Below are 15,955 nucleotides of genomic sequence, written 5' to 3' on the forward strand. Positions count from 1 at the left end.
AATACTCCACGATGATTCCAGGTAACGTCAGAGAAATTTAAAAAAGGGTTTGTACCAGTGGCGGCTGCTGGTCAGTCAAGGAGGGGAAGCTCATTTTTTTCAGGCCTACATCATAAATTTGTTTATTTATTTAAGATGTTCCGGTGGAGGGTTATACTTCAAGTTCGCTGACTGGCTCATTTCACTGCCAATCAAAAAGAGATTCGGCCTCAGACAGATCATCCAATTATCATGCAGAAGCCCAGCGTCCAGGCCAGTCCACTGTCTCATAGACCCCCAGAGACGCTCAGCGTCTGATGGGCGGGACAAAGCCCAGCGTTTATCCAATGACCGTCCAGTTCCCACCGTGGAACAACCCACTCTTCGCTTCCCCGCTGAAGCCAGAAGACGCCCAGCGTCCAACTGTGTTAAAGCGCTGAGACGCTGCAGGGATGAATGAGAAGGAGGTCGAGCCAGTCACCTGTGATAGGTAGCTGATTCAAAAGCTGAAGGAATTCTAACGCATATTTTGTCAATGAAATGTACTCACAGCAGTACATATCAGCACTTTTTTTGGGGACATTTTAGGGGAAGCTGAGCTTCCCACACAGTCTTAGAGCAATCGCCACTGGTTGTATGTTTGGAATTAATCACCTAAATAATGTCTAATTTCTCTCGCCAGGTTGCCAATCTTCTCAGGCTCTTCCAGATTCCTCAGATAAGCTACGCATCAACCAGTGCCAAGTTAAGTGATAAGACCCGCTACGATTACTTTGCCCGCACGGTGCCCCCTGACTTCTACCAGGCCAAAGCCATGGCAGAGATCCTCCGCTTCTTCAACTGGACGTATGTGTCCACTGTTGCATCGGAGGGTGACTATGGGGAAACCGGTATAGAGGCCTTTGAACAAGAAGCCCGAATGAGGAATATCTGCATTGCTACTTCAGAGAAGGTAAGGCCCAATTGGGCACGCAGTAATGCATTTAAAACTACATCAGTGTTCAGAGCGAGATACCAAAAAAAGTTTTATCAGCAGTGTCACGCTGGTGTATGGCCCTAAGCTGCAACAGCAACAATGAGCAAGGTGCTGCATTTGTGAGCTTGTAAAAAGTTTCTTGTCTTTCACACAAATAGGTTTGATATTACACTGGTGTTATCAGTTGTGTACCAGAAAATGAAAGCTTATTTTCAGGAACTCATTCTGGGTTCTCGCACAGTCACATTTTTCATCTCATTTGCTCTGGAGGGGCATGATGGAGTGAGAACATGAGACTGAGGAGATTTTCAGCTTGTTTTTCCATGTGAATAAGTAGTGATAAACAACCATAAACAGGGGCTAAGGCACAAATGTGGGAGTAGAGGAAACACTCATAATACATCTGTTGATACAATAACATTATCTCCATTCAGGTGGGCCGTTCTAATGCGAAGAAATCCTATGAAGCTGTTATCCGTCAGCTCCTCCAGAAGCCCAATGCCCGTGTGGCCGTCCTCTTCCTGAGAAGCGACGATGCCAGAGAGCTGCTGGCAGCTGCTGCCAGGCTTAACACCTCCTTCATCTGGGTGGCAAGCGATGGCTGGGGCGCACAGGAAAGCATTGTCAAGGGAAACGAGGTCACTGCTGAAGGAGCCATCACACTTGAACTGGCAGCAAATCCAGTGCCAGACTTTAATCAGTACTTCCTAGACCTGAACCCTGTCAAGAACCATCGTAATCCCTGGTACAGGGAATTCTGGGAACAACGATTTCAGTGCTCTCTAGGAGGCGGGGGTGCAAGTGGAGGAGGAGGGGGAGAGCCGCATCTCCCACCATGCGACAAAGACTTGTCAATGGACAAGAGTAGCTTTGAACCAGAGTCCAAGATCATGTTTGTTGTGAACGCAGTGTACGCCATGGCCATCGCCCTACATAACATGCAGCGGAGTGTGTGCTTCAACACCACCAAGCTGTGCGACAGCATGAAGGCATTAGATGGACGCAGACTCTACAGGGATTACATCCTTAATGTCAGCTTCACAGGTGAGAAAAGTGGGGTGTTATAAAGGGAGTGAAGGTCCAAGTTAAGGTGTTAGAAGTGGAGGAAAATGGAACAGAGTAAGTGTCAAAGAATAAGTTGGGAGGACAGGGAAACACAGGAGAGTAAGTTCTGTGCATACTTAAAAATCCTCTCATAAACAACACAGGAATGTTGTCCTTTTCCTGAGCCAAAGCAACCAAGCCAAAGAACATAAAAAGTACTGAGACAAATCCACTTAATTGCTGTGTATTGTCAGAGCCAGCCTGCCATTGACACCTATTATCCATGCGTAATTGATAGGACACTACAAAGTTGCTTTGAGGAAAGAGGGCTGCAGTTAATCCGTCAGCCATATTCTTCTCTCCAGCTCTAATGAGATTGTGTGTGTTATAATAGCTCCTATAGCAGGCTGCCAGTCTGTCTGTCAGTCTCTGTAGAGTTGGGAGAGAAGAAACAGAGGATTGGCTTGACTGACAGATGGCGTACAAAGGAAGCGTTATAAATAAACTGCTGTGTCTTGGGGACTGACACAGGTTTAGAGGTGCTTATTCCTCCACCAACCGTGACCAAGAGCAGACATCAAAACCACCAGACAAACAGCACTTACACGGCAGCTTTGCAGCTTTGTACACCAAGGAGAGAGAGCAGGAGGGATGGATGTAGGACGAAAGAATGGCATCACCGAAGAAGGGAGGGGGGAGGAGGCTTACCGATAAGAGTGGCAGGCAGGCTGGAATGAAAAGACAGAGTTTAGGGTAAGGTAAACGGGAGTAAGGCAGAATAAGAGATAGGGAGGGAAGGAGGGAAGGAACAAGGGAGCAGTGAGGCATTGCTGGAGTGGGACAGCGTGCGTCAGCAGAAGATGAGGCTTCTCTTTGAAATTCCCCATCTTCATTTTTGCTACAAATCAAAGGACTTGGAGCATTTCTGCCTGAGAGGAGGGAGACAGAAAGGAGGGAAGAGAGGAGGGAGAGTGTAAGTGAGATTGGGAGAGATACAAGAAACAGTCCAGGAAAAATGCAGTCACAGGATAGCCACTCCCTTTTTGGACGCTTACAGAGAGGGTTGGAGCAGATATTCAGATCCACACGTGGAAAGTTTAAAGAGGCTGAGGAGTAAGTTGGAGATGAGATGATGTGAATCCAGCTGCATCTCGGTCTCTGTTGATCTTTCTCCTCCTCCACTCCCTCAGTGCCTCTTGTCTTTTCACCAGTGATGTATGTCCATGAGGCATATGTCTTACACTGCAGTGATAGCCTGCTATAGGTTGGGTTTGTTAGTGCACAGCTCAACAGTGACAGCTGTATCAGTTTAGGGCAGAAAAAAGGAAAAGCTGTGGGAGCGTTTGTTCTGAGCTGCTGGTTCGCCCTGTGTGACGCACTCACTCTGCTGTACATAGAAGTCCCTCCGTCTACAGTACATTAAGAAGGAGCTGAGGTGAGTTGAGGTTGAATGTGGGGTATAAATACTGCAGCATCACCATCCGCAGTGCTCTCAGTCTGAACTGTAGCAGACGCAAAACCAACACGGTCGTTCGCTCCCTTTCCCCCCTCAGATCTCCCTCTCTTACACACTCACACACGCATGTTCACTTCACAGAGCAAAGTTGATCCCACTAGTGTCTCTACACCAATCAATCTTAACTTATATAAGAGCAAACAGTGTTTTCAGCTGTGCGCTTCTGACAGCCTATGCGATGCACAGAAATATAACTTTTAGCAGTTAGGAGTGTTTTCATATCCTCCTCTCTTTATCTAGCCTCATCTCGCTAGTTGCTATGGTAATGAAGCCGACACCATTGCCAATTGTTGAAGTGATCGAGTAGATCATGGGCACTGCTCTCTACCAACTGGTAGCACACACAGGGGCACGCTTCTGCATCCTCTTAGGATCACAAAACACAAACAGACAAACAGACAAAGGACTGATACACAAACACAGTCAGCTTCTTTACAAAGAGGCAGCTTGAAAAGCTTGTTTTTTTTCAGCAGTAAGAAATTTGCAGACATCCCCAGCCCACACACTTCTCAAAGCCATCATTCAACTCCCACCCACCCACCGCCCCGATCTGCAGCAAACATATCAGTATATATACACACACACACACACATAGCACACACTCTTCTGTTGAAATAGTGGTGATAGATGTGATATTCCCTCTTCTCTGCGCTTTTGAGTGTGTGTGTGTGTGTGTGTGTGTGTGTGTGTGTGTGTGTGTGTGTGTGTGTGTGTGTGTGTGTGTGTGTGTGTGTGTGTGTGTGTGTGTGTGTGTGTGTGTGTGTGTGTGTGTGAGTGATACGTCTGTGTTAGCAGAGGCGGTGTGCCTTCAGGGCCATATTGAGCAGGGAGCTTACTGCAACGTTTAGATGCTAGAGAACAACCTTCACTCCTTCTCTTCCTCATTTTTTTTTTACCTTCTCACTCTTCCTTTCTCTCTACCTTTCTTTCTCTCACCCTCCATCTCTCCATCTTTCCATCTCTCTTCCTTTTTCTCACCCAGAAAGTCTCTCTCCCCTCTCCTCTTTCTCTCTTTCTCTCTCTACATTCAAAAACAGCACATCCCACTCAGACTTCACAAGGTTGCTCTTCTGCCTCCGCTGCCTCTCTGCGTCGGTCTGTTCCTCCACTCCTTTCCTTTGGCTCATCCTTCCATCCATCCTTCACCTTCTCTCTATTGATTTCTCTCTCTAAAGGCCTTCTTCCATCCACCTGTATCTCCACTAGCGTCACATTAGTCTCCTTCTCCTCTCTTGTGCTATCTCCTCTCTTTTTTTTTAACAATTCTCCCTTGTCACTTCCCTCCTTTCTTTGCCTCTTATCTCATCTTCTAGCTCATCCTTTCTCCCTGCACCTCCTTGCTTTTGGCTCGCCATTCCTCCCTTTTGTCTTCTCTATCTCAACACCTTTCTTTCTGTCATGCCTCAGTTCTCTGCTGCTACTGCACATTTCCTCCCATACATTCCTGCCCCCTTGTTCTTGACTTCCTCTGCTCCCGCCTTTCTGTCCTCTGTTCCCCTGTGGCCTGTTGGTCCATGGCGCCAGCAGCTCCTCCGTCCTTAGGGAGAAAAACTGCCAAGAGGACAAATATAGCTGATGAGATCTGTGTGTGACATGAGAGTGCATCACTTTTCTCCTGCATGTGAAGATGAGTTTGTGTTCTGTAGGTCACAGATCTCTAAGGTCACCAGAGAACAAAACTAGGTCAGGACAGGTTAACCCAGAGATGTATTCATATCACCTGAAACAGATGTGCTTTTCTAAATAAACCAACATGCAATGTTTACTTTGTCAGGCTTGAACCGGGATTAAGTCAGGGAGATGAATTAATGCTTAGAAATACAGGTCTTTATTCCCGAGCCAAGAAATAATCAACAGCCAGCTTTCGAATTTTTAGTCACACACTCAGAAAGAAAAGCTTTCTCCTCTCTCTGAGCCTGTATACTTCTCCTTCTCTCCTTCTCTCCTCCACTTTCAGATTACTTATACCTACTTATTTCTCCAAAACTTCTTTCCTTATTTTCTCCCCTCCTCATCTTTAATACCCACAATCCCCCTTGGGCTTTGCTTTAGCACAACATGGCCGAGAACATAATCAATTTCACAGCTTCTGAATGAAAAGCCAGTTTTCACCATGCTTCTAATTAAGCAAGAATAATAAGGTGTTTCTCCAGTTAGCAGGAATGCCAGTGTCTCACAAAAAATGTGGGATCTTTAAATCAGCAGTTTGTCTCAAACAGCTTCTCACCTAAATTCGGCTTTTTTGTCTTGCACTCTGTGCTTACTCTCCCGCCACACGAAGCTGTTTTGATTACTGCAATCACAAGAGGAGCAGATTCAGTTGACGATGCTGTGAATGTGTTCACAGCAGTTCAACCACAGCTGCGTAACATGAAAGTTGAAGGCGAATGTGGTTGGTTCAAAGCTGGATGCTGGTGACAACTCTGAGGCATGAAAAGTCAGGCAAGGCTGCATTGAGTGCTGGGGGCCAAATCCTCATGTGGTCTCAGCTGGTTGTGTCAGGTCCAGCGGGAAGTTTCGTGTGCATGCGGTGGAGCAGAATCATCAATCATTGCTCTTTTAGTTCTTTGGTTGTGTTGAGTTACATGATTTGATACTGCAGGAAAGGCTGCACTCTTTGTCAGAGCAGTCGCTGTATTCAGTTCATCAAGTGATCAAAATGATTCAGTTCATGGTTCATGAAAGTTACATTGCTCAAAGATGTGCAGGAGGAGGATAACTCAGGGACAAAAGTCCCTTCAGCTGCTCTTGCAACTTACCAGCTGTACAATTCTGCCAGAATATTAATTATTTTGTAACAATTCACCTAAAACACCTCAATGTCTACTGAATGGATGGTCAAGAGAACAGTGCTGTAGTACAGGGACACAGTGGAAGACTATTTTTTTTCTTTTACTTTCAACTTTGGCTTTAATATCTGTCTTAGCTGTATTTTGGATTTTTTTCTTTTGATTGAAATCAACATCATTAACATTATAACATTTGACAATGCTGCCAAATTCAGACCATTTGATAAAAGACAACATCCTGAAATTATTTTCTGTAAGTAGCTACGTTAACACAGATGCTGAACCTATTAACTCTTACATACTGTTCATATTCTATATCTTTACTATAGCCCTCCGTGGACTTTATATAGAGTGGACAGGATGGCGCAGCCTTTTGCCATTGTACGGTTTTGAAGCCAAAATTCCCTGTCACAGGTGCAGCCATTGTAGCAGTCGTGCAGCCAAAGTCTGCGCAGTAGGGACGATGAGGGATTCTGGGAGAATCTAGGTGGCGCCGGGTGACAAAAATAATATGTTTATTTTTTCTTTCGAGAGTCTATTCACTTTTTGACTCTACCTCCCGGCACATTTTAAAACCCCCCCCAAAAAATACACAAGAACATCAGCTGTCAATCATCATTAAATGTGACATAAAATCTTTTTTTTAACCTCATATAACCACTGAAAACGAAACTTTTCAAAAAAAGAGGACTCTGAATGCAAGGCAGCCAAATGATATCTTCAAATCACCACAACAATCGGACGTGAGGAACATTTTTACGAGGTTTATTAATTTTTAAAAAATTGACCACAGCCTATCTGGAATGACTGGAGAGCCGGATTTTTTTTTACCTATACTGCAGCCAGTCACCAGGGAGAGCAGTTTTTGTTTTGACCTCACTTCGAGCAAGATGACATCCATTTTTTTATGGATTTTTTCCCTCATAGTAAGTGTTCATACCAAAATTTAAACCACATATCCATTTAGAGTGTTTGAATAGCTCATTTTACACAAATAAATGTATGTTTAATCCTTTAAAAGTGTTTTTTATTTTATAGCACCCATTTTTGGGTGCTATAAAATAAAAATCTTTCGAACACAATTTGTTTTGAGCCGAAAAACGCTTTATTTTCGTGACCCCAGCCATGTTGCCGGACTACTTTCGTCTGGACCAAAACCGCACCAGATCTCGGGTCACAGGACGCTGACAGGGGTAAGACAGCACTGATGTACATAACTATAGATGAGGATGCCATACAGGTTCATGTCGAAAAATCCGAACTATCCCTTTAAAGATGATCTGTACAGTTCCACACTTGCACTTTTACAAGATACAGTCAAACAACTATTTCCCTTGATTTGACTCACACTGGTAGATCTAAACCCATCTAAATTGACACTGGTCAGATTTGACCTGAAATAGCCTCTTTGTGTAAAAAATAGCAGCGCTTGCACAAAATAATATTACAATAGATTATTTTTTGTGGTTTTTTGGATCATTTTAGGCGAAGTCATCAGATTACGGGGCCAAAAGAATGGTGTCTGGGTTTTTTACTGCTGTCAAATATCCAACTAGAAAAACACTCAGCGAGCGCAGACCTCCAAGACCCACCAAGCATATTGTGATTGTCACGCAACACTTTAGTCCTACTTTAATGTGATGGGCATATTTCATATTTCGGATCTAGTATCCAGAATATTGCCCGGATCTGAATCGTAGTTTCACATCTGTCAGAAATGATCGGGACCTTGTCTTGTATTGTTTTGCAAAGCAATCTGACCATTTATCATGGAGTTATATACACGTATGGTGAAAACGGCCCTATCTCACAATGATAAAGAATCCTTTAAAGAAGTCCTGAATCCAGACGGTGATCCGGACCACTTCCAAAATGTAATCACTTCTTCTTTATCCCATTTTGAATATTTCCTGAAAATTTCATGAAGATCCATTTGTAACTTTTTGACTTATGTTGTTCACAGACAAACAAACAGACAAACTCTCCTAAAAACATATCCTCCCTGTCAGAGGTAAACAGGTCAAATTCGATCCAAACAGGATATAAAGGTTAAAAACGACAATCACTTAATAAAGTACAGGTTCAGTAAGATCAGCTGCCACACAGCTGAAGACTTCTTGTATTTCTTTGTCTCCCAGTCTAACTCTTACCATCCCAGACTTTTCCATTCAGTGTTGTAGGGAGAGAGATAGCCGTCCATCAGTCAAGGACTGGGCTGACTCTCACAGCTTTCTGCAGTCACCAGAGGAGCCTTGGTGGCCTTCACTGGCACGAACTTGCTCCCTCATACACTTTTTTCGATAAGCCGCTCTGTCACGTCAGCAAGGTCGCTGATGTTGGTCAGACGGAGGAATCACCCATCCTCTGAGTCAATTGCTTTCTGAATGCGCTCCGTAAGAGGGGAGTCAAGGACAATACAGCACCTACAGATGGATCTGGAGGCTAACGCTGTTATCTCTTTAGCGTGTATTACAAGTAATTACCAAATACAGCTCATTAGGCTTCAGCACACATCTAAGGTCCTAATAAGGTGCAGTTGTGATAATTAGTGAGTGGCAAATTGTTTCTGTGAATGTGTATAGATATCTAAGAGGAGGAGGCCCAGCCTGTCTTATAGCACAGTGTTATTAGCAGACTTTATTATCTGCCAACTTGCAGTCTAATGGCTTCATAACTCGTCTGAAGATATTATCGGCCCTTTCTTATTGAAATCATTTTCATTTAGCTGTCACCGAAACATTTAGCCCCAAATCCAACCAAGACTTGACAGATAGAATTTCCTGTGACAGCAAGAGAGAGGCAGAGAGGGAGGGTTGTGCTGTCTCTGTGATTTATGGATTTCATAAACCCTAACCCCCCCTGCTGCCGTCTGACATACCATTCTTCTCTGAACACTCTGAGCTTTAACAACAATAGCACAGTTTTAGCCCTTGTCAGTGCTGCAGACACACACACACACACACACACACACACACACAAGCAGACTAACAGCGGGGTCAGAGCATTGGTTCTGTCAGCACAGCCTCTCACAGCGCTCAGAGCAATACCTTAACCATCACGCTGTAAAGTAAAACCTAATGGAGCGTCCAAAGACGTGTGTGTGTGTGTGTGAGGGAGGGAGTGAGTAAGTGTGTGCATCCACACACTTTTCTACCAAACAGCGTTTTCCAAATCCACGTTTTCTGATTTATTTCACCAATTCAGAGTGTGAAGCCTGAGTTTAGTCACATGATCCCTTCATTTCTCGATGACAGAGATATGAGAGAGGCAGCACAACATTATCGATGCTGCGGAGAGCCTTGTTAACATTAAAGAGTGATGCTCCATAAACTCAGTGCACGCTGCACTATCCCCAAGCCACATCATCATTTGACAGTGAAGGCAGCAGCGTATCGAACTTGGTCATGTACAGTGTGTCAGCAGCACAGAGTTGATTGCTCCGCTGTAAGGAAAGAGGTGGCTCAGTAGGAGTGACATGCAGTTTGTCTGTGTCAAAATAACCGGGTGTCAACTCTGTCAGGTCCAACACTGCCTGCATGGCGTCAAGAGCTCACTTTTTTCCCAGCCCATAGATGCCTTTCTAATTTACTTTTTTTAATGGTTTCAGCTTCCTGCCAATTTCACAATGTCTTCTGTTCCCACATCCTCAGGGTAGATGGTAATCCTTTCATAACAACTTGTATACAAACCAATTTGGCAGTTTTAGCAGTGTAGCTCCCTCACATAAGAGACCTAGAGGCTGCTTCTTTCTGTGTGTGGGTAGCTATAGCGCAACTCAGGGGATCAGTCGCCTGTCTTTCTGCCTGTATGACTCTATGAGCAGCCTGTCAGTGATGCATTTGGTAATAAAGTTTGTCAGATCAGAATTTTAAGCAGTGTTTCGTCCCTATGTGACCTCAGGGAAACATTGGAGCCTATTGATACACATAGTTATTACCAGGCATAGCAGGCATTTACAGCCTCTTAGCAAATACTTCTGTGACTGGCTGGTCCTCAGTAATAAAAACATGATTGTTATCCCCTCCACTATCTTTTCTGTTCCCTCGAGGCTTAACTGACCACGGCTTATTGTCTGTGTCCTCACTGCTGCTTTAGAGAGGCATCAATGAGACATCAATGGAGTGATTGTTTGTGATTGTTAAGCTTTAATCTCCTCATTCTATTCATGTTTTTACTGTCCCTTCTACTTCTCCAGCACCCTTTGCTCCTCCAGGCATTGAGACCTTGGTGAAGTTTGATTCCCAGGGGGACGGCATGGGCCGATACAATATCTTCAGCTACCAGCGCTCTGCTGATCGTTACGGTTATGTGCCAGTAGGAGAATGGGCAGAGACTCTAAGCCTGAGCAACGATCTGATTCACTGGCCCAAAGAAGTGGTGCCCACCTCGCAGTGCAGCGACCCCTGTGAACGCAATGAGATGAAGAAAATGCAGGCAGGTGGGAGGCAATGTTCCTTTTTTTATTATTGAAACACACCATAGCAGGCCTTTTGAAACATTTCAGACTGTCACACTCTGCTGCTCATATTCCTGTCTCCCAGGCGAGTACTGCTGCTGGATCTGCACAGCCTGTGAGCCTCATGAATACCTGGCAGATGAGTTCACCTGCTCGCCTTGTGCTCCTGGCCAGTGGCCCACTGAGGATCTGACTTCCTGTTATGACCTTCCCGAGGACTACATAATGTGGGAAGATGCCTGGGCAATTGGTCCTATAACTATTGCATGTGTAGGGTGAGTGCTGAAGGGCTGTCACTATGATTCCAATGTCTGACCTGACCTGAGGTGTTTCTGTGTGTATATGTGAATGTTTGTATGGGTGTTGGACCAGAGTATATAACTGAGTGCAGCTAAACTTCTCCAGCTTCACAGTTGTTGTCAGATCATAGCTTAGCAAACGTAATGCTCTGCCTGTCAAGTTTTGATTTTTCAGCTTGCTGAAACAGCGTGCGTGAATCTCTAGTGAAAGCAATGCTCAGCAGCAGAGAGCCAAGAAGGCTTGTAGTTTCACATGAGCAGAAGTGTACATACGAATGAAATGGATCAAGATTTTGATCTGATCTTTAACTCTTATAGCTGCACTTATGTCCAGTAAATTAGATTAAAACCTACAGTAAAAGATCCTAAAAGTTTCATCAGATTTTTAAAGGGTCTTTCTGTTGCTTTCTTTCTTTTGTGTCCCTGAATGTTCAGCCTTAAGACTATGTACCTCTACACTGCAGGTGAAAAACAATGCTTATATTTACACATCAAGTTGAACTGAAGAAGATCTTGCCTCTTTAACCCAAAATGTGTCTGACTATTTAAATGTTTATGATCAGTGAATATACTGATATGAACACTATACTCTCAGAAAAGTATACAAGCATCATTCAAAACTGACATCATTGAACTTTTTTTCGTCTGCCTTAATCACAGGTTTGTGTGCACAGGCCTGGTGTTCTGGGTCTTTGTCAGACACAACCACACACCGCTGGTGAAAGCTTCAGGCAGAGAACTCTGTTACATCCTTCTCTCGGGAGTCTTCATGTCCTATGCCATGACTTTCCTTTTCTTGGCCAAACCATCTCCCGCCATCTGTGCCCTTCGGCGTCTCGGTCTGGGCACATCATTTGCTGTCTGCTACTCCGCTCTCCTTACCAAAACCAACAGGATCGCCAGGATTTTTAACGGCGTTAAAGATGGAGCGGGAGCAGTGAGGCCACGCTTCATTAGCCCATCCTCTCAGGTGAGTGATTGCTGCATCACATCCATCCATCTGCATCAGTCAGACTGGAGGATGGATGGATGGACACACAGAGGATGTTGATGACCTTACTCACCTCCTCTCTTCTTCGTCTCCAGGTGTTTATCTGTCTAAGTTTGATTTCCGTCCAGTTGGTCATGGTGTCAGTGTGGCTGCTTCTGGAAGTTCCCGGGACACGGCGCTTCACCTTGCCAGAGCGGCGACAGACGGTCATCCTCAAGTGCAATGTACGAGACTCCAGCATGCTGCTATCGCTGGGATACGACGTACTCCTGGTCATCCTGTGTACTGTGTAAGTGTGTCATAGTTGATTCAATGTGAAATAAATATTGAGCAAAGCATTTCCCTTACTTTGATTTCTCAAATAAAAAGTCTCTTTCCTAATAGGTTCTGAAGTTTTCTCCATTGAAAAATTAGAAGAAGTACAACCTATCAGACATTTTCCCAGTTTGTTTCTATCTAACCTGAAACCCTTCTACTTTTAAGGTATGCCTTCAAGACCAGGAAGTGCCCTGAGAACTTCAACGAGGCAAAGTTTATTGGCTTCACCATGTACACCACCTGCATCATTTGGCTGGCATTTCTTCCCATCTTCTATGTCACATCCAGTGACTACAGGGTATAATCATCTACACTTTCTCTCACACACGCACATGCACACATGTACTTGTCTGCAGGGTGCAAATTGTTGTTGGGTGGAGGGTCTGGTTTTTACATCCCTACTTCTGCTGAATGAATTTCATCTTTGGGATGGTTGGGGGGCAAATCCCTTTATAGATTTAAAACAAAAGATTTTCGTGGATACAAATCCTGGAGAGTCCACGCTACAAGCTCCAAAACCAAAACCATGAAATCGATCATCACAGGAAACTTTTTATTTAGTCTAACTCTCTGAATGCTTATTTTGACTTGGTATGAAATCCCGATCCATTAAGTTTTATGTAATTTTTTACAGTCTAATCCTGTTTGCTTTAAATCCTGCACCATGTTTGCGTAATCAGCCCTTATCCATGGTCCTGAAACTTAATTAGACCATCTCCCACATCGCAGGTGTGGCTAACGCAGAAAATGAAATATTTCATGTCTTTTTAGTTTGCATTAAAAATGGATGTTCAACTGTTCAAAATGTAATAGGGCCTACTGTTAATTCAAAAAGAAACTAGGCCTGTTGATTGCTCCTTTTTTCTTGCTTAAAAAAAATATAATAAAAAATAACCCAACCCAAATTAGATTACATAGATTACTTCAAAATACCTTACTCTAGTGTAAGACAATGGGACTCGATTTTAATCCAAAAGAATAACGTTTTGACTACAAACAGTGTCAGTTTTTTTTTTCTTGCAACCTTGCTTAGTTAGAGGCAGTATGGGTTTGGTATAACTGAGGTATCTGTTTTAATTTGATGAAATCCCATAAAAAGTCAAACCTATGCCACTCATTCATCACATTCCAGACATCAGATATAAATATATATTCACTTGAAATAATATGACACTCTAAAGAGAGCTCTCCTTCAATCTGACAAAGCACATCTCTGCTTCATGACTTTTCACTGTGACACTAAGGAAATTATTCCTGCTTCATTTTGCATTCTTTGTTAATTGGATTTAATGAGACATTATTATTGATTTTCTAGCAATCTACTAATTATTGCAGAATGATAATGTTGTTATGTTCAGGTTATCATGGGCCATGCATTGGGTATTGGATTGAATTACCTTGGGATCCTATCTGTACCCCTAAGTTTCACTTTTATAAATGCAGCGGACCTTATTTGATGATTTCTAAGAAAGACTGATTTTTGCTTTAGCTTCTTATTTTGACATATCTTCTTTTATCATGCAAAGAAAAAATGTTTTCCAAAATTTTTTTTTTTTTCATCAAGGGAGTTGTTTTTTTTCCATCCTAGTATTGTAACCATCACAGGTCTAGTGGCAACCTAAACAATTTCTAATCCCGCTGTCAAAAATCCCAGCGCTGCAGTATGAGGATGACAAGCAGACAGGCTCAGTCAAACTGCTGACACATGTCCAGATTTAACAGGGAGGGGGGGTGAGTGTTCACCTGGTACATACAAATCATAAGCATGCTGTACGCACACACACACACACCTTAAGCACACACGCTTGCACAAACACACACACACACACACACACACACACACACACACACACACACACACAGTGCACAGTATCAAAGAGCATATGAGAGGAGTGCTGATGCCAGGGCTGCTCATTTGATCCCCCTCCTCTCTCCCTCTCTCTGCAAACAAGCATTTCTTTGGCCTTGTAATCTGACTTTAAGATTAGACAGGTGGAGGCATTAGATCCCGACATGCATAACCACCCACTCTCTCTCACACACACACATACACAAACACACACACAAACACACACACATAGGAGCGTAGGAGATGTTGAAGGGTGAGTGCTTCCTCTTGCACCACTGTGATTTCACTGAGAGTTGCTGTTAATCAACCCTGTAAACATCTCTCAGCCACTCAGAGTAACACACGGCAGTGATCTGGCAGCCTGAGAGGGACAAAAAGCACAGGTTATATTGATTTTGATCAGACAAATCTCAGAAAATAGAGTTACATTTACCACTGAGATGCTGTTAAGTTTGGCCTGTGGTCTCTGTTGATTAAGTCTTTCATTGATCTGTCCTGTAATTGTTATCCACAAGACTGTTGTAAGATAAGAAGAAAAAAAGTCTGCCAATAGTTACAGACTCGCTTTATGGGCATCATTTGCTCTGTGTTCTCTTACAGATAGGTTAATTACTCCAGGCGTTTTTGTGCTCTGTAGTTATCCTCTGTTTATTGAATTTCTCTTCAGTTTATTATTGTTTTATTGCCTCTGAAGCACAATTTCTGCTCCTTTAAAAAATGCCTTTGACAAATGTTCATTACAATCGATTTTCATCATCATATTAACCCTGCAAGGCATTACCATCAGATTTATTCATAAGAGTCAGACTTCTTCTCACTGTTTCCTTCTCTTCTCTGCAGGTTCAGACCACTACAATGTGTATCTCAGTCAGCCTCAGTGGCTTTGTGGTTCTGGGATGTATGTTTGCTCCCAAGGTCCATATAATCATGTTTCAGCCGCAGAAGAATGTGACGAGCCACAGGCTTAACCTCAATCGCTTCAGTGTCAGCGGGGCTGCCACCTCATACGCATCCCACGGTAAGTTACACGCTGTTACCTCATTTTTAAAGAGACAGGGTTTGGAGCAGCACTCTTTGGTCTTTTTTTAATGCCTCTGTGTTTTACAAGGACATCTTGAAATGTATAAGTGTTTTTTGTTTTTCTGGTTCTTCAAAACACCTAGAGAAGACGTTGATAAAATGACTGCTGTCACTCCAAAAGGATCATTTCTAAAATAATGCATGACTGACAGGTTCAATCAGGACTTATTTTGTAGGTAATGACTAAACCCTGTTTACATAGCTCATGCACTGAAAGCACTGATATGGCAAAAGAGAAGCACCCTGAAAAGAGACTTAAAGTGCTTTTCACGCTTAAGTACCAGGAACTTTGTGTTCCAGGATCTTCTCCCCTAGGAAGTACAGTAAATTGTTCCTATTGGCCGTTGTTGTGTTCATTTCCACTGCAGCCTGAAGTCCCGTAAAAATGATGCAAATCAGTCCGGTGATATATGGAGAGGCAAAGAAAGAAATTGCACTACACTGCTAGTCCAGCAGAGAGCAGTCAACAAAAGACCCTACATCACAGATGACGCCACAGAAAACGAAACATGGGCAAGCATCAACATGTGTGATGTACACTCAGCCTGTTTGCATGGAGGAGATCAAGCTCTTTCTGGTTTTGATGATGCTTTATTGCATTGCACATAGATTTGTTGAATCAACAACTGGAAGGAGACAAATGCTAGAGACAAAGAAA

The 15,955-nt window shown here is 43.4% G+C and overlaps 1 protein-coding gene across 2 annotated transcripts in view; it reads left to right on the forward strand.

Moving 5' to 3' along the window:
* Positions 1–15,955, forward strand: part of grm3 (glutamate receptor, metabotropic 3) — a 44,230-nt gene that overhangs the window by 24,215 nt on the left and 4,060 nt on the right. For both annotated transcript variants that reach the window (XM_074677668.1, XM_074677669.1), the window contains exons 6-13: positions 662–931; positions 1,390–1,999; positions 10,500–10,742; positions 10,846–11,035; positions 11,720–12,029; positions 12,146–12,339; positions 12,534–12,666; positions 15,058–15,235. In XM_074677668.1, the coding sequence (XP_074533769.1) occupies positions 662–931; positions 1,390–1,999; positions 10,500–10,742; positions 10,846–11,035; positions 11,720–12,029; positions 12,146–12,339; positions 12,534–12,666; positions 15,058–15,235 (2,128 nt within the window). The remainder of the gene's footprint in view (positions 1–661; positions 932–1,389; positions 2,000–10,499; positions 10,743–10,845; positions 11,036–11,719; positions 12,030–12,145; positions 12,340–12,533; positions 12,667–15,057; positions 15,236–15,955) is intronic.

This window comes from Halichoeres trimaculatus, unplaced genomic scaffold, assembly GCF_033239565.1.
Source record: "Halichoeres trimaculatus isolate MK-OKI-2021-1 unplaced genomic scaffold, fHalTri1.1 fHalTri1_scaffold_10, whole genome shotgun sequence".
Taxonomy (NCBI): domain Eukaryota; kingdom Metazoa; phylum Chordata; class Actinopteri; order Labriformes; family Labridae; genus Halichoeres; species Halichoeres trimaculatus.